Here is an 18,044-nt window from a genome sequence, read left to right on the forward strand (position 1 = left end):
TCAGCACCACATAAGCAAAAAGGAAAAAGCCGGAAGTGACGCTGTGGCTCAAGTGGTAGAGCGCTAGCCTTAAGCTGAAGAGCTGAGGGACAGCGCCCAGGTCCAGAGTTCAGGCCACATGACCAGACCAAAACACAAAAAAAAACTGGCAGTGGTGCTGTGGCTTAAGTGGTAGAGCACTAATCTTGAGCACAAGGAGGCTCAGGGACAGCACCAGGCCCTGAGTTCAAGCCCCATAAGTGACAAAAGAAAAGAAAAGTGCTAGTTACCTAGCTGTTCAACACCTTAAAATTATATATTAGCAAGTATTTATTTTATTTATTTTTATTTCTATTTTTATTTTTTGTTGGTTGTGGGGCTCAAACTCTGTGCCTGGGTACTGTCCCTCAGCTCTTCAGCTCAAGGCTAGCACATTACCACTTGAGCCACAGTGTTATTTCCGGCTTTCTGGTGGTTTATTGGAGATAAGAGTCTCAAAGACTTTCCTGCCCAGGCTGGCTTTGAACCACAATCCTCAAATCTCAGCCTCCTGAATAGCTAGGATTACAGGCCAGAGCCACTCGCACCTGGCTTATTTTATTTTTTTACTGGTCTTGGTGCTTGAACTTTGGGCTGGGGCACTGTCTCTGAGCCCTTTTGCTCAAGGTTAGCACTCTATCACTTGAGCCACAGTGCCATCTCCAGCATTTTCTGTGATTAATTGGAGGTAAGAGTCTTACTGCAATCCTCAGATCTCAGCCTTCTGAGTAGCTAAGATTACAGGCATAAACCACTGACACCTAGCTCATTATTAGCAAATAATTAAGTAGTAAATGATACTATTTCAGCAAAAATGTTGTGCTGAACATGAAACAAGTAAAAATGATTGTGTGATTACCACAAGTTTCTAAAAAATATATTTTAATTTTAATTTTTTTGCTGGTCCTGGAGCTTGAACTCAGGGCCTAGGCTCTATCCCTGAGCCTCTCTGTGCTCAAGGCTAATGCTCTACTACTTGAACCACAGCAAAACAAACAAACATTCCAGCTTTTTCTGTTTATGTGGTACTGAGGAATAGAAACCAGGGCTTCATGCATGCTACGCAAGCACTCTACTAATAAGCTACATTCCTAGCCCCCTAAATTTTTAAATACTAAACTAGCAATCACTTTGAAACTATGAACTTTAGTGCTTTGAAAAAATACATCCAGGGCTGGGAAGGTGGCTCAGTGGTAGAGCACTTGCCTTGCATACCTGAGGCCCTGGGTTCGATTCCTCAGCACCACATAAGCAAAAAGAAAAAAAGCCGGAAGTGGCGCTGTGGCTCAAGTGGTAGAGCGCTAGCCTTGAGCTGAAGAGTTGAGGGACAGCGCTCAGGCCCAGAGTTCAGGCCTGATGACCGGACCAAAAAAAAAAAAAAAAAAAGAAGCTCAAGGATAGTACCCAGGCCCTGAGTTCAAGCCCAGGATTGGCACACATACACACAAAAGAGCACAATACACCAAACACAAAAGGCAACTGTGCAACTCTTTAGTCTTGAGTGCCCTCTACTGGAAGATCTAAACTGAAACTAACACATTAATGATGCTAAATTTCAATGTCAAGAAATAATGCAAATACACATCACTATATTTTGGCTTTGGTAAAAAGAATATGGTTTACAGAGGGGCCCATCAGCTGCACTGGACATAGATTAAAATGCACTAAGCAACCCAAAGACAGTGATGGGAAGGGAGGAATGAGAGGGAAAGAGGGACCAGCTTACACTAAGCAAAAGGAAAGAATTGTAAATATCACCTGATTTAGAAGACATAATTGTATTGTCAAAGCTCATAGAATTCACAAATTTTATAGACCATGATATTGAAAATTTGCCTTGTGAAGATTGAAATGTGTTTGTGACTTTAAGTATCACTATTCCACAATATTGTGAAATATGTGAAATTTATGTAATCACCTAATCTCAATAAAAAAAGAAAAGTGAGAGAAGGGGTGGGTTAGGAGCGATGGGGTGACAATGTTATCAGATATTTTGTATTCATATACTGTCTTGTAGAATAAGAACTTCTTTGTATAACCACTTAAAGATAATAAAAAAAATTTTTTTAAGAATATGGTTTAAGGAGCTGGGAAGGTGGCTCAGTGGTAGAGTGCTTGCCTTGCATGCCTGAGGCCCTGGGTTCGATTCCTTAGCACCACATAAGCAAAAAGAAAAAAGCTGGAAGTGGCACTGTAGAGTGCTAGCCTTGAGCTGAAGAGCTGAGGGACAGCGCTCGGGCCCAGAGTTCAAGCCCCAAGACCAACAAAAAAACAAAACAAAACAAAATTGAGAAATCAAAGAAATCATACAAATGAACCTGTGACTCTGCTTATTTACTTTTAGTCTATTACAGGCATATAAAACTAATAAAGATAAAAACAAAGAATCAAATAGTTCATCTTCTGTCACCTCTAAACAAGAAAGAATACTTGTGGTGGGATGTGGGTGCAGAGTGGGGAGTGATGGCAAACAGGTAGTTTAAAATTTGGGGGCTGGGAAGGTGGCTCAGTGGTAGAGCGCTTGCCTCACATGCCTGAGGCCCTGGGTTCGATTCCTCAGCACCACATAAGCATAAAGAAAAAAGCCGGAAGTGGCGCTGTGGCTCAAGTGGTAGGGCACTAGCCTTGAGCTAAAGAGCTGAGGGACAGCGCTCAGGCCCAGAGTTCAGGCCCCATGACCGGACCAAAAACAAAAACAATAAAATTTGGAATAAAACTTCATTCCTTTTGATCATATAATATTTATCAGAATGAAAAAAATAAATAAACTTTTTTTTTGGTCAGTTGTGGGCTTGAACTCTGAGCCTGGGTGCTGTCCCTGCACTCTTCAACTTAAGGCTAGTGCTCTACCACTTGAGCCACAGTACCACTTCCAGTCTTCTGATAGTTAATTGGAGATAAGAGTCTCATGGATTTTCCTGCCCCAGCAGACTTCGAACCGCAAGCCTCAGATCTCACCTTCCTAAGTAGTTAGGACTACAGGCATGAGCCACTGGCACCAGTCTGAAAACAAAACAAAACAAAACAGGACTGGCCTGCGGTTTGAACTCAGTGCCTGGGCACTGTCCCTGAGCTTCTTTTGCTCAAGGCTAGCACTCTACCACTTGAGCCACAGACACCTCCAGCTTTTTCTGTGTATATGGGTACTGAGGAATGGAACTCAGGGCTTCATGCATGCTAGGCAAGCACTCTACCACTAAGCCACATTCTCAGCCCCAAATAAACTCTCTTAAGAGAATGGAAAAAACAAAAATATTTTGGAAGACAAAAGAGTTTACTTCTATTTTTGTGCTGGTCCTGGGGTCAGGACCTAGGCAGCGTCCCTCAGCATTTTTGCTCAAGGCTAATGCTTTACATTTGAGCTAGTACTTGTGGCTCCTGTACTTGTGGCTCTCTTTGTGTGTATATGTGTATATACCAGTATAGGACTTGAACTGAGGGCCTACTACTTTAATTTAGCCTTTTGTTGTTGTTGTTCAGGTCCCAGGGCTTAGACTCAGGGCCTGAGTACTCTCCCTTTGTGGTTTTGCTCCAGGTCAGTGCTCTACTATTCAAGCCACAGTTCCATACTTGGTTTTTCCGTAGTTTATTGGAGATAAACTTTCCCACCCAGGCTGGCTTCAAACTGCATTCCTCGGATTTCAGCCTCCTAAGTAGTGAGGATTACTGGCTTTTCTTTTTTTTGTTGGTTGTGGGGCTTGAGCTCTGGGTTTTCTGAGTAGTTTATTGGAGATAAGGGTCTCATGGACTTTCCAGCCTAGGCTGGCTTTTTTTCTTTTTTTGTCAGTCATGGGGCTTGAACTCTGGGTCCAGGCGCTGTCCCTCAGCAATTCAGCTCAAGACTAGCACTCTACCACTTGAGCCACAGCACCACTTCCCGTTTTCTGGTGGTTTTTTGGAGATAAGAGTTTCACAGACTTTCCTGCCTGTGCTAGTTTCAAACCATGATCTTCAGAACTCAGCCTCCTGAGGAGCTAGGATTACAGGCATGAGCCACCACGCCTGGCTTGGTTTTTCTTTTTTAAGCAGTCTTGCTAGCTCAGATTGCCTCCAACTTAATGTATAGCTAAGCTAGACTCCTTACTTCAACCTCCTCAGTGCTAGGATTTATAGGCAAGTCCCACAATAGCCAACTTGGATTTTTTTTTTTTTTGGTCCGATCGTGGGGCCTGAACTCTGGGCCTGGGCGCTGTCCCTCAGCCCTTCAGCTCAAGGCTAGCACTCTACCACTTGAGCCACAGTACCACTTCCGGCTTTTTTTTTCTGCTTATGTGGTACTGAGGAATCGAACTCAGGGCCTCATGCATGCAAGGCAAGCACTCTACCACTGAGCCACCTTCCCAGCCCCCAACTTGGATTTTTTTACAGAAACCAAACCAAACCAAAATTACCTTCAAAACCCCATGTGTGGGCTGGGCATGTGGCTCAGTTGGTAGAGTGCTTGCCTTGCATGCATGAGGCCCTAAATTCGATTCCTCAGCACGACATAAGCAGAAAAGCCGAAAGTGGTGCTATGGCTCAAGTGGTAGAGTGCTAGCCTTTTGCTGAAGAGCTGAGGGACAGCACCCAGGCCCAGAGTTCAGGCCCCATGACCAGCACACACACAAAATAAACAAAAAAACAAAACCTCTCTTACCCAGGTGGCTTGTGTCTACAAACCTAAGTTACTTGGGAATTTCATGCCTACAAACCTAAATTATTGGGGATTGAGGCCTGGGGCTAGCATGGGCAAAAAGTTGATGAGACCTTTCTAAACACATCGTTGGGTCCAGTGCACACACCTGTCATTCCATACCACCTCAAAGGCTAAAACTGGGAAAATAGCATTGTCAGGCCCACCCAGGAAGAGAAATACTTGAAACTCAGTCTGCATAAAGGGAAGCTAGAAGTGGTATATGCATCTCATCCTATCCATCATAGGAAGCCTAGAACTTGGTGGATTACCATTCAAGACACTTACTTGAGTAGGAAAGAAGATCCTACCCTAAAAATAACCAGTGAAAAACAGGGCTAGAAGCACGGCTAAGTAGTATAATAGCAGCTTAGCAAGCTTAAGGAATTGAGTTTAAATCCCAATACCACCAAAACTCAGCCAGGTGCCAATGACTTAAGTCTGTAATCCTAGCTACTCAGGAGGCTGTGACCTAACAGATCATAGTTCAAGGACACCCTGGGCAGAAAAGTCCCCATCCCCCAAACAACCAGCAAATAGCAGGTATGAGTCAAATCCCAGTACTGTATAATCAGTCAAACAAATAAATCAAAAAATTCTCTTGACCAGTAATACTTACAGCTAATCTGTAATTATTTGCAAGGCTGATCATTTGCTGTGCCAGGCCATTTAGTAATCGAGTTCGAAGGGATAGATCATCAAGATCATGACGAAAAGGAAAAGCAATACCATCTACTATCACTAAACGAACCTAAACATAGAAGAAACAATGATGATTAGTTTTGGTGTTACATATAATGGCATCCAAAAAACATATTCCATTACAGAAAAAAATCCTTTATTTCGAAAGGCTTTCTTTTGTAAATTTATAAATCTATTCATGTAATAATTTCTACAAGAATCACTAAAATTTAAAATATAGTAAACTCTGGTTTGACAATTTACTAACTTGAAAAAAGGTAACTCAAAAAGAAAAGTAAATAATTTTAGTTTTCTTATAATTTGGCAGTGTAGACTTTTTTTTTGGGGGGGGGGGAGGTCTGGTCGTGGGGCCTGAACTCTGGGCCTAGGGTGCTGTCCCTCAGCTCTTCAGCTCAAGGCTAGTGCTCTACCACTTGAGCCACAGCGCCACTTCCGGCTTTTTTTTTTTGGCTTATGTGCTGAGGAATCGAACCCAGGGCCTCAGGCATGCAAGGCAAGCGCTCTACCATTGAGCCACCTTCCCAGACCTAGACAGTTTTTTTTTTGGTCAGTCTTAGGGCTTGAAATCTGGGCCTGGGCACTGTCCCTGAGCTCTTCAGCTCAAGGCTAGTGCTTTACTATTGAGCCAGAGTGTCATTTCCAGTTTTCTGGTGGTTAACTGGAGATAGAGTCTCACAGACTTTCCTGCCAGGCTGGCTTTGATCCATGATCCTCAGATCTCAGCCTCCCGAATATCTAGGATTACAGGAGTGAGCCACTGATGCTTCACTTTTCTTTTTTTTTTTAAAGAGTCTTTTTATGTGGCCTAGGCTAGATTCAAACTAATGATCTTGCCCCTGCATCCAGAGTGCTGAATTTACAAGCATGATCCAATATAACTAATTCACACACAGTTTTAAGAAAATATTTTATACTGATAATGAGGACATTTAAATTTTTGGCGAAGGCTAGGGATGTAGCTTAGGGGCAGAGTGCTTGCCTAGCATGTATAATTCTCAGCACTGAAAAAAAAATGTTCCTAATAATTATTAAAACAATAAAGAAATAAAACCAAACACAAGTCACTCACACCTATAGATATACCAACTTAGGAGGCTGAGATCCGAAGATCATAGTTTGAAACTAGCCCAATCAGACAAATGTGAGATTCTTTTTTTTTTTTTTTGGTCAGTCCTAGGCCTTAAATTCAGGGCCTGGGCACTCTCCCTAGGCTTCTTTTGCTCAAGGCTAGCACTCTACCACTTGAGCCACAGTGCTGCTTTTGACTTTTTCTGCTTATGTGGCACTGAGGAATCAAACCCAGGGCTCCACGCATACTAGGTAAGCACCCTACCACTAAGCCACATTCATAGACCCTCTGAGAGAGGGGCATCCAAAAAGCACATTCTATTACAAAAATAAAACCAGGACTTTATTTTCAAAGGCTTTCTTTTGTAAAGTTATAAATCTATTCATGTAATAATTTCTACCATAATCACCAATATTTAAAACATAGTAAATTCTGGTTTACTGAAAAGTCAGAAGTGGTGGTGTGGTAGATTGCTACATGAGTGAAAAAGCTCAAGGCCCTGAATTCAGGCCCAAGAACAACAATAAATAGATAAATAAATAAAAATAAGTAGAGCAGGGTGCCCGTGGCTCAGGACTGTAATCATAGCTACTCAGGAGGCTGAGATCTGCGGATCACCATTCAAAGCCAGCCCCCGCAAGAAAGTCAAGATTAAGGCCATGAGATTCTCTCTCTCTTTTTTTTTTTTTTTTTGGTCCGGTCGCAGGGCCTTGAACTCTGGGCCTGGGCACAGTCCCTCAGCTCTACAGCTCAAGGCTAGCACTCTACCACTTGAGCCACAGCGCCACTTCTGGCTTTTTTCTTTTTGCTTATGTGGTGCTGAGGAATCGAACCCAGGGCCTCAGGCATACAAGGCAAGCGATCTACCTCTGAGCCACCTTTCCAGCCCCAAGGCCATGAGATTCTCCAATTAACTACCAGAAAACTGGAAGTAAGGGGCTGGGAAGTGGCTCAGTGGTAGAGCGCTTGCCTTGCATGCCTGAGGCCCTGGGTTCAATTCCTCAGCACCACATAAGCAAAAAGAAAAAAGCCGGAAGTGGTGCTGTGGCTCAAGTGGTAGAGCGCTAGCCTTGAGCTGAAGACCTGAGGGACGTGTCCAGGCCCAGAGTTCAGGCCCCACGACCGGACCCAAAAAAAAAAAACAAACTGGAAGTAAATTAATAATTAATTAACTAACTAAAGTAAGAAAATTCAGTGGAATTATGGTTGGAGTGTTAAGAGTACCACCAAAAAATAGGGTCAAGGGACCAAGGACTGAAACATCTGTAAGTCAAAATAGATCTTTAGCTAGGGCTAGTGGCTCATGCCTGTAATCCTAGCTACTCAGGAGGCTGACATCTGAGGATCACAGTTCAAAGCCAGCCCAGGCAGGAAACTCCTTGAGACTCTTCTCTCCAATAAACCACTAAAATATTGGAAGTGGTGCTGTGGCTCAAGTGGTAGAGCCCTCCCCTTGAGCTGAAGAGCGCAGGGAAAGCGCCCAAGCCCAGAGTTCAAACCCCATGACCAACAAAAATAAATAAATAAATAAATAAAATCCTTATCTCTTTTTTCTTCCTTTGTAACAGGTTTTTACTATATAGCCCAAGCTGCTTTGAGCTCACTCTGGAACCCAAACTGGCTTCAAACTTTCTTTTTTTTTTTTTTTTGGGGGGGGGGTCCGTTTGTGGGGCCTGAACTCTGGGCCTGGGCGCTGTCCTTCAGCTCTTCAGCTGAAGGCTAGCACGCTACCACTTGAGCCAGAGCACCACTTTCAGCTTTTTTTTTTCTGCTTATGTGGTGCTGAGGAATCGAACCCAGGGCCTCAGGCATGCAAGGCAAGCGCTCTACCACTGAGCCACCTTCCCAGCCCCAAGTAAACAAATTTTTAAAATATAAAAAAAAATAAAGGGAAAAAAGACATGCTGACACAAGCCTATTATGCCAACTCTTGGGAGACTGAAGAGTATGGATAGTCTTGAGGCCAGCTTGGCCTAGATAGTAAAACGATCTCAAAACAAAAGGAAAACAAAAGTGGAAGGAAGTAGTTCAGTGGTAGAACTTGCCTAGCATAAGTGACTGGCAGCATACTGATTATGGTACTCCATGCCTGTAATGTTTTGATTCTTTCAGATCTTTGTCTTCATATTATAAATATCAATGTTTATATATACTTAATAATGTATCAATGTATATATTTTTATTTTTCTCAAAAGTGAGGTTATTAAGGCAACTTCAATTTTTTTTGTTGTTGTTCATGGGACTTGAACTCTGGGCCTGGGAACTATCCTTGAGCTCTTTAGCTCAAGGCTAGTGCTCTACCACTTGAGCCATAGCACCACTTTGTTTTCTGGTGGTTTATTAGAGGTAAGAGTCTCATGGATTTTCCTGACTGTCTTAGCTTCAAACCATGATCCTCAGAACTCAGCCTCCTGGGCAGCTAGGATTACAGGCATGAGCCACCAGTGCTCGGCTCAATTTCTAAATTACTATTATTATGATTACTTTGGCAGTACTAAGCTTCAAATTCAGGGTCCTGTTGCTTGTTGGTAAGGGCCCTACCATTTAAACTATGCCCGACTCCCAACTTCAATTCTTTAATCATATAATCATTTATCTGGATAGATTTTGTTCTACATTACATCAAACATTCATAAACACTGCAGCAAACATTCACAAGCACTGCAGCATTTGATATTACTGTTTGCGCTACTTATTTAATCAGAAAAAATGAAGCTCTTGGATCCAAAAACTTAGACCTGGGGGCATGTAGCTCAGTTGTCTGCTTAGCATGCATGAAGATGAAATGTTTTTTTGTATGTTTGTTTTCATTTTTGCTGGTCCTGGGGCTTGAACTCAGGGTCCGAGTACTGTCCCTGAGATTCTTTTTCTCAAGGTTAGCACTCTACTACTTGAGCCACAGCACCACTTCCAGTTTCTTCTGAGTAGCTTATTGGAGGTAAGAGTCTCATGGATTTTCCTGCCCAGATTGGCTTTGGACAGTGATCCTCAGATCTCAGCTCCGGAGTAGCTAAGATTACAAGCATGAGCTACTGGTACCTGGCATTGAAGATCTAGTTTTAATGCCCCAACACCACATCAACAAAATAAGAGCACAGGGCTAGGAATATGGCTTAGTGGTAGAGTGTTTGCCTTATATGCAAGAAGCCCTCAGTACCATATAAAGAGAAAAAAGCTGCTGGAAATAGTGCTGTGGCTCAAGTGGTAGGCTTGAGCAAAAGAAGCTCAAGGATAGGCTGGGAAGGTGGCTCAGTGGCAGAGCGCTTGCCTTGCATGCATGAGGCCCTGGGTTTGATTCCCCAGCACCACATAAGCAAAAAGAAAAAAAGCCGGAAGTGGCGCTGTGGCTCAAGTGGTAGAGCGCTAGCCTTGAGCTGAAGAGTTGAGGGACAGCGCCCAGGCCCAGAGTTCAGGCCCCACGACCAGACCCAAAAAACAAACAAACACAAAAAGAGTACATTTATATTTGGGCTGGGAAGGTAGCTCAGTGGTAGAGTGCTTGCCTTGCATGCCTGAGGCCCTGGGTTCGATTCCTCAGCACCACATAAGCAAAAAGAAAAAAGCTGGAAGTGGCACTGTGGCTCAAGTGGTAGAGCGCTAGCCTTGTGCTGAAGAGCTGAGGGACAGCGCCCAGGCCCAAAGTTCAGGCCCCACGACCGGACCCAAAAAAAAAAAAAATTCAAAACACATAGATACACATATATCCATGTATATGGGTCAAATCTGAATAGTATGTATATAGTATAGGTGAAATAAATACAAATAAATTGCAGGGTAGGGAAGGAAAAAATTTTCTCTACTGGCTTTTAATTTTATGTTACTATACTATTTAACCCTTTTTCTTTTTTTGTCAGCCTGGGGCACTGTCCCTGAGCCTCTTTTGCTCAAGCCTAGCACTCTACCACTTGAGCCCCAGCACCACTTCTGGCTTTTTCTCTTTATGTGATACTGAGGAATAGAACCCAGGGTTTTATGTGTGCTAGGCAAGCACTTTTACCACTAAGCCATATTCTCAGTCCTTAATTATCTTTTTTTTTTTTTTGGTTGGTCATGGGGCTTGAACTCTAGGCCTGGGCACTGTCCCTCAGCTCTTCAGCTCAAGGCTAGCACTCTACCTCTTGTATCACACTGCCACTTCCAGTTTTCTGAGTGGCTTATTGGAGATAAGAGTCTCATGGACTTTGCTGCCTGGGCTGTCTTTGAACCGGGATCCTCAAATCTCTACCTCCTGAATAGGTAGGATTACTGTGTGAGCAACCAGCGCCTGGCCTTAATTATCTTTTTAATGCTTATCCAAAAATCTCCAAAGATACTTGGTTTTTTTCAGTAGTTTAACCCATACCTTTGAGTGGTCTGAAAGGAAATCTGGAAGTAGATAAACTTGTGCCAGTAACTCTGTATAATCATGACATCGGAAATAATAAATATGAGAAAGAATATTTTCAAGAGTAAAATCCTCCAAAGCTTTTTGATGCTCTGAAACAAACAATAAAAAAATCTTAAGTTTACTTGTTTTGATATGTTGATAACTGTAGAAAATGTTATTGTTTCTTAATAATACTACTTAATAATTATATTCTGTATAACAACCTGTTTACTTTGAAAGGGGTAAAAAATATAGCTAAATTAGCTGGGTACCAGTGCCTCACGCCTGTAATCCTAGCTACTCAGGAGTGAGCCATCAGTGCCCACTTGCTTTCTTATTTTTACCTTTTCCACTCTTGTCTTAGATACTACACTATCTAGAAATTGCTTACTCATGAATAAAAATAGAATTTTTATGCCTGCCTTTTCATTTTGTATTATTGAGTTTGAACAGGAATAATAATGGACGTTTCTACAAATGTCTACAAACTAATAAGGAAAAATGTTAAAATGAAGCATTTTTCCTTGAGTGCGCTATTAAACAAGAAAGAGTCTGGGATGTAGATCAATGGTAGACTACTTGCCTGACATGGGCTACTTAATCTTCTTCTTCTTCTTCTTTTTTTGCCAGTCCTTGGGCTTGAATTCAGGGCCTGGATACTGTCCCTGAGCTTCTTTTGCTCAAGGTTAGCAATCTATCATTTGAATCACAGCACCACTTCCGGCCTTTTCTGGCTATGTGGTACTGAGGAATCAAATTCAGGCTTCATGCAGGCTAGGCAAGCACACTACCATTAAGCTACATTCCCGGCCCATTTAATCTTCTGAACCACAAAAAATAAGTAAGTAAAATCAAGAACTATTGCCAGACACTACTAACTCATGCCTGTAATCTTAGCCACTCAGGAGGTTGATATCTAAGGACTGAGGTGGCTTTTTTTTTTTTTTTTTTTGCCAGTCCTGGGGTTGGAAATCAGATCCTGGAAACTGTCCTTGACAGTTTTGCTCATGGACATGCATTCTACCAATTGAGCCACAGTGCCACTTCCAGCTTTTTTCTGTTTATGTGATACTGAGGAATTGAACCCAGGGCTTCATGCATGCTAGGCAAGCACGCTACTGCTGAACCACACTCTTAGTCCCAAGGACTGAGTTTCGAAGCCAACCTGAGCAGAAAAGTCTAAAGATTCTTATCTCCAATTAACCAGAAAAAGAACGAAGTGGAGGTATGTCTCAAGTGGTAGAGTGCCAGCCTTGGGCAAAAAAGACAAGTGAGTACTACAGACCCTGCGTTCAAACCCTAGTACTGACCCTAGTATACTCAAAATAAATAAACAGACAAAAAATTACATTTCAGAATTTCAAAATAGAAACACTGTCTATTGCAAATACATATTAAAAAACTAAAATAATTGACAGGTGCCAGTATTCACAACTGTAATCCCATCTACATGAGAAACTAAGATCAGAAACATTTGTTTTTAGGTCAGCTCAGGCAGAAAAGTCTGCAAGACTCCATTCAATGAAAGAAGCTGGGCATGGTAGCTCTCATCTGTTATCCAGGCTATTATGGGAAGTCTAAAATAGGCAGATGACTATCTAGTTGTACCTACAAAATAACTACTGCACCCTCCCAAAGCTAATAAACCAATTACTAAATGGGCAAAGGAGCTAAGAAGAGACTTCTCAGAAAAAGAGATAAGAAAAATAAAATGGTGAGACAAAGGACAAAGGGTGAACCAATGCAACAGCGTACTCATGAGACACTACATTGGAAATGGACTTTACAAACTGGGAGGAGGGGTGGGTGGGGGAGGCAGGAAAGTGGAAAAAAACGAAGGAGAGGATATGTTCAACATGAAATGTACTCATTATCTTACTTATGAAAATTGTAATCCTTTGTATATCACCATTACAATAAAATTCAATTCAATTCAATTTTTTTAAAAAAGAACGGCAAAGAAACACATGAGGACATGCTCATCATTCCTGGCCATAAAGGAAATGTAAATCAAAACAACTCTAAGCTTCCATCTCACCCCAGTTTGATTGGTCAACATTGTGAATTCGAACAACAATGTTGGCAGGGTTTTAGAGAAAAAGGAACCCTACTGCACTATTGGTGGGAATGTAAACTAGTATGCTACTCTGGACAGCGGTCTGGAAGCCCCTCAAAAAACTAAACAGAGGAACTAGGAAGGTGGCTCAATGGTAGAGTGCTTGCCTTGCATTCATGAGACCCCTCAGCACCACAAAGGCAGAAAAAGCTGGAAGTGGTGCTGTGATTCAAGTGGTAGAGTGCTAACCTTGAATTGAAGGGCTGAGGGATAGTGCCCAGGCTCAGAGTTCAGGCCCCACGACCAGAAAAAACAAAAACAAAAATTGTGGTACCAGCCGGGTGCTGGTGGCTCACGACTATAATCTTAGCTATGCAGGAAGCTGAGATCTGAGAATCATGGTTCAAAGACCCCTAGGCAAGAAAATCCATGAGACTCTTATCTCCAATTAACCACCAGAAAACCAAAAGTGGAGCTGTGGCTCAAACTGATAGAGTGCTGGGCTGGGAATGTGGCTTAGTGATAGAGTGCTTGCCTAGCATGCATGAAGCCCTGGGTTCCATTCCTCAGTGCCATATATACAGAAAAAGCTGGAAGTGGTGCCGTGGCTTAAGTGGTAGAGTGCTAGCCTTTTGCAAAAGAAGCTCAGGAACAGAGCCCAGGCCCTGAATTCTAGCCCCAGGACTGGCAAAAATAAAATAAAAATTGGTAGAGTACTAGCCTTGAGCAAAAAGGCCCTGAGTTCAAGCTCCACAACCCCCCAAAAAAAAATGTTGGGGGGGAGGGAGCTGGAAGTGTTGGTTTAGTGATAAAGAGCTTACTTAGCAAAGACAAGGCCTAGAATTCCAGTACCAGTAAAAAAAAAAAAAGAAAAAAGGGAAGGAGAAAGGGGGGTGGGGCGAGAGGAAGAAGAGAAGAAGAGGGACAGGGAACAGGGAACAGAGAAGGGAGCCTCGTTCTGGTCGCTCACACCTGTAATCTTAAACTATTCAGGAAGCTGATATCTGAGAATTGTGGGTTCAAAGCCAGCCTAGGCATAAAAGTCCATTACACTCATTTCTCAATTAATCACCAAAAAGCTGAAAAAGTGGAGGTGTAGAGTGCTAGCCTTAAGCACAAAAACTCCAGAGATTAGTAACTCAGATATTTGGTTGGTCAGGGGCCAGTGGCTCATGTCTGTAATATAAACTACTCAAGGAGGCGAAGATCTGACCATTTTGGTTCAAAACCAGCCTAGACACCAAAGTCTTTGAGACTCTTGTCTCCAATTAAGCACCAAAAAAGCCAGAAGTGGTGCTGTGGCTCAGTGGTAGAGAACTAACTTCTGACTTTTTCTGAGTAGTTTATTAGAGATAAGAGTCTCATGGAGGGCTGGCAAGGTGGCTCAGTGGTAGAGTGCTTGCCTTGCAAGCATGAGGCCCTGAGTTTGATTCCTCAGCACCACATAAGCAGAAAAAGTAGGAAGTGGCGCTATGGCTCGAGTGGGTAGAGTGCTAGCCTTGAGCTGAAGAGCTGAGGGACAGCACCCAGGCCCAGAGTTCAGGTCCCATGACCGGCAAAAATAAAAAAATGGAATTTCCTTCCCAGGTTGGCTTAGAACCATGATCCTCAGATCCCAGCCTCCCAAGCAGCTAGGATTACAAGTATGAGCCACTGGCACCTGGCTACTGTTTGCTTTTTGAAAACTCATTGTGAATTCACTTATATCAAAGTGTACATCAACTTTTTTTTTTTTTTGTCTGTCATGGGGCTTGAACTCTGGGCTTGGGTACGGTCCTTGCACTCTTCAACTCAAGGCGATTGCTCTACCGCTTTAGCCACAGCGCCACTTCAGGTTTTCTAGTGGTTTATTGGAGGTAAGAGTCTCATGGACTTTCCTGCCCGGGCTGGCTTTGAACCTCGATCCTCACATCTCAGCCTCCTGAGTAGCTAGGATTACAGGCATGAGTCACTGGCACCTGACTTGTGTGTGCATCAACTTATACCTGGCAAGTTGGAAGATAGTTTGAAATCACGTACTAAAATACCTGTGCAGGTTTTGCCCCAAAGTTACTACAGTAAGAGAATTCTCCAAATGAGGAAGAAAGGGCCAATCAGACTGTGACATTTCTTTTTTTTTGGTCAGTCATCAGGCTGGCTTTGAACCGCGATCTTCAGATCACAGCCTCCTGAGTAGTAGGATTACAGGCAAGTGCCACCAGTGCCTGGCTTGACATTTATGTTTTTAACTCAGGTATGAGTGTTTTACACTAATATACTATTAAGTCATGAAATTTCAAGTTTGGAATAGTCGCTTGCTGAGGTCTGAGAGTTGCAAACTATGTTATACAGAAAAGAAAAAAAGAGGACCATTAATTAACCTACCTTCTCCCATGTGTGCTCCTGCTGTAAGCTGAAGGTGCTGAATGCAGGCAGTGGCAATATCTATCACTCTATCAACCATAAAGCTTCCTTCTGTATCAATAAATACTGCTTCACCTGCTACTCCTCCAAAACATTCTGGTATCTGCACATCTACTGCCAACTGCATGCTGCAGAGAAATAAGTCCAGTGACTAAATAAATCATTATCATGATCTTCTAAGACAGTGTTTTCAAACGCCAGGTAATGACCAGTTAAAGTACTGAAAGTTTATGAATACATACATAGATACACTTGTGGGCACACACACAAACAAATGTGCACACATGCGCCTACGCACACATAAAAATAACAAAGATGGCTGATTCTCCATGAATCCTGATAAGTAAAAACACATGATGGCGCATGTCTGTAATCTTAGCTCCTCAGTAGGCTGTGATCTGGTTATCACAATTCCAAGCCAGCCTGGACAGGAAAGTCTATGAGATGCTTATCTCCAATTAACCACCCAAAAAGCCAGCACTAGCTTTGAGCAAAAAAGCTCAAGGAGCGGGCCCTGGTGGCTCATGCCGGTAATCCTAGCTACTCAGGAGGCTGAGATCTGAGGATCGCAGTTCAAAGCCAGCCCGGGCAGGAAAGTCCCGGAGGCTCTTAACTCCAATAAAAACCGCTAGAAAGCCAGAAGTGGCGCTGTGGCTCAAGCAGTAGAGCACTTGCTTTGAGCTGAAGAGTGCAGGGACAGCACCCAAGGCCAGAGTTCAAGCCCCACGACCTACCAAAAAAAAAACAACACAAAAACCTCAAGGTCAGTCCAGGACTGAGTTCAAGCCCCAGGACCAACACAGAGACACAAAAAAAGTCTGGCTGCTGGATGCTCACATTTGTAATCCCAGATATTCTAGAAGCTGAGATCCAGAGGATTGTGGTTCAAAGCTAGCTGGGGCAGATAAGTCCAGGAGATTCCATCACCAAAATAACCAATGAAAAGCTAGGCTGAAAGGATGGCTCAAGAGGGAGAATACCAGCCAAGGAAGAAAGTCTAGCAAATATGAGGTCCTAAGTTCAACCCCTAATACTACTAGAAAAAGGGGGCGGGAGACACACACACAGGAGCTGGGAAGGTGGCTCAGTGGTAGAGTGCTTGCCTTGCATGCATGAGGCCCTGGGTTCAATTCCTTGCACCACATAAGTGGTAGAGTACTAGCCTTGAGCTGAAGAGCTGAGGGGCAGAGTTCAGGCCCCACAACCAAACCCCCCCCCAAAAAAAAAACAGAAACATTTTATATAAAAATAATTTTATCAGATGGGCGCTGGTGGCTCACACCTATAATCCTAGCTACACAGGAGGCTAAGATCTGAGGATTGCAGTTCAAAGCCAGCCCAGGAAGGAAAGTTATTTTACCATAACTGTGTCTTTCCAACACCTGGAACGCCACAAATTTCTGTTGTTTTCATTAAGGGCACTCCACCCCCAAGAACATTATCTAGTGCTGAACAGAAGGTAATTATAAAGCCCTGAGTATGCTCTCGCTCAAGAAGTTCCAGTGCTGTGCACTTCTTGCCAGACTCTGATGTACCAGCACATCTTGATTTATTTGTGAGACATTCTCTTCTTATAATTTGCAGGGTTTCTAAGGCTTCCTCTTTTGATATCCCAATTTCTGTAAGTAAAACGAGAAAAAAAAGATTTTCAGGATGTGCTATACTTACAAACTGTTAAATACTTTTGTACAACTATTTAAAGATAATGAAAATGGAAAAGAAAAAAATGATTATAGAGATTTCAAAGTATAACATGGTAATAGGTTTTCTTCATTAATTTTAACTTTCAAATAACAAGAGTGATGCTAACGGATGGGAATATAGCTCCATGGCAGAGTATTTGTTTAGCATGCGTATAGTCCTGGGTTCAATGCCCAATATTGGAAAAAAAATAAAATGTTCTAAAATTCCATGCTATCTTCCTCATCAAATGGCACAGGTCTAGGCATATCATCAGAGAGGAACCAGTTTCATTTCTGTAGTTCAGAATATAATGGTTCCCATTCATATAAAACCAGTCAGAGCTCTGGAAAATGAGGTTTTGGGTTTTTTCAGTGAATTTCAAATAAGAAAGGAGAGGGTGTTTTCTTTCTACTGCTTTCTCCAGGTCTATAGGAATAATTTATTCCCTTTCTCACTTAAGAATCTCTAGTCTTACTTGAAACCTTCAATTCTGAAATTGAACCCCCATCTGTTTGAATTCTTTAAACAGTGAAAACTGGATAGCCTATGCGGTTTCCAATGCTAGTTCCACTATTTCCTTATCAAGGTATTGGGAAGTTAATTAATCTCAAGATTGGAGAAAGAAATGGGAGTTGTGGCTCAAGACATGGAGTGCCAAGCTGGGCATAGGTGGCTCACACCTGTAATCCTAGCTACTTAGGAGGCTGAGATCTGAAGATTGTGGTTCAAAGTAGCAGGAAATTCCGTGAGACTCTTATCTCCAATAAACTATTCAGAAAACCAGAAGTGGCGCTGTGGCTCAAGTGGTAGAGTGCTCGCCTTGAGCTGAAGAGCTGGACACCAGGCCCGCGACGACAAGCCCCACGACCGACCAAAAAAAAAAGAAAATAGACATGGAATGCCAAGCATAAGGGGGAAAAAATAGTCTAAGGCCAAGCCCCAGTAAACCCCACCCCCCCATGAAAGATGAGATGAAGGAGTGGCTCAAGCTCCTACACCACTAAAGGAGGAACAGGAGGGGGGGGAAGGAGGGGGAAGAGGAGAAGGGAGGTGGTGGAGGAGGTGGAGGTGGAGG

At 42.8% G+C, this 18,044-nt stretch overlaps 1 protein-coding gene across 3 annotated transcripts in view; it reads right to left on the reverse strand.

Moving 5' to 3' along the window:
- The window catches only part of Rad51c (RAD51 paralog C), a 35,213-nt gene that overhangs the window by 16,011 nt on the left and 1,158 nt on the right, over window positions 1–18,044 (reverse strand). For 2 of the 3 annotated variants that reach the window (XM_013013195.1, XM_013013196.1), the window contains exons 2-5: window positions 16,647–16,905; window positions 15,248–15,414; window positions 10,804–10,937; window positions 5,310–5,441 (exon numbers count right to left, since the gene is read on the reverse strand). In XM_013013195.1, the coding sequence (XP_012868649.1) occupies window positions 5,310–5,441; window positions 10,804–10,937; window positions 15,248–15,414; window positions 16,647–16,905 (692 nt within the window). The remainder of the gene's footprint in view (window positions 1–5,309; window positions 5,442–10,803; window positions 10,938–15,247; window positions 15,415–16,646; window positions 16,906–18,044) is intronic. The other variant, XM_013013197.1, reaches the window with a different exon arrangement.

Source organism: Dipodomys ordii, unplaced genomic scaffold (genome assembly GCF_000151885.1).
Source record: "Dipodomys ordii isolate 6190 unplaced genomic scaffold, Dord_2.0 Scaffold19, whole genome shotgun sequence".
Lineage (NCBI taxonomy): Eukaryota > Metazoa > Chordata > Mammalia > Rodentia > Heteromyidae > Dipodomys > Dipodomys ordii.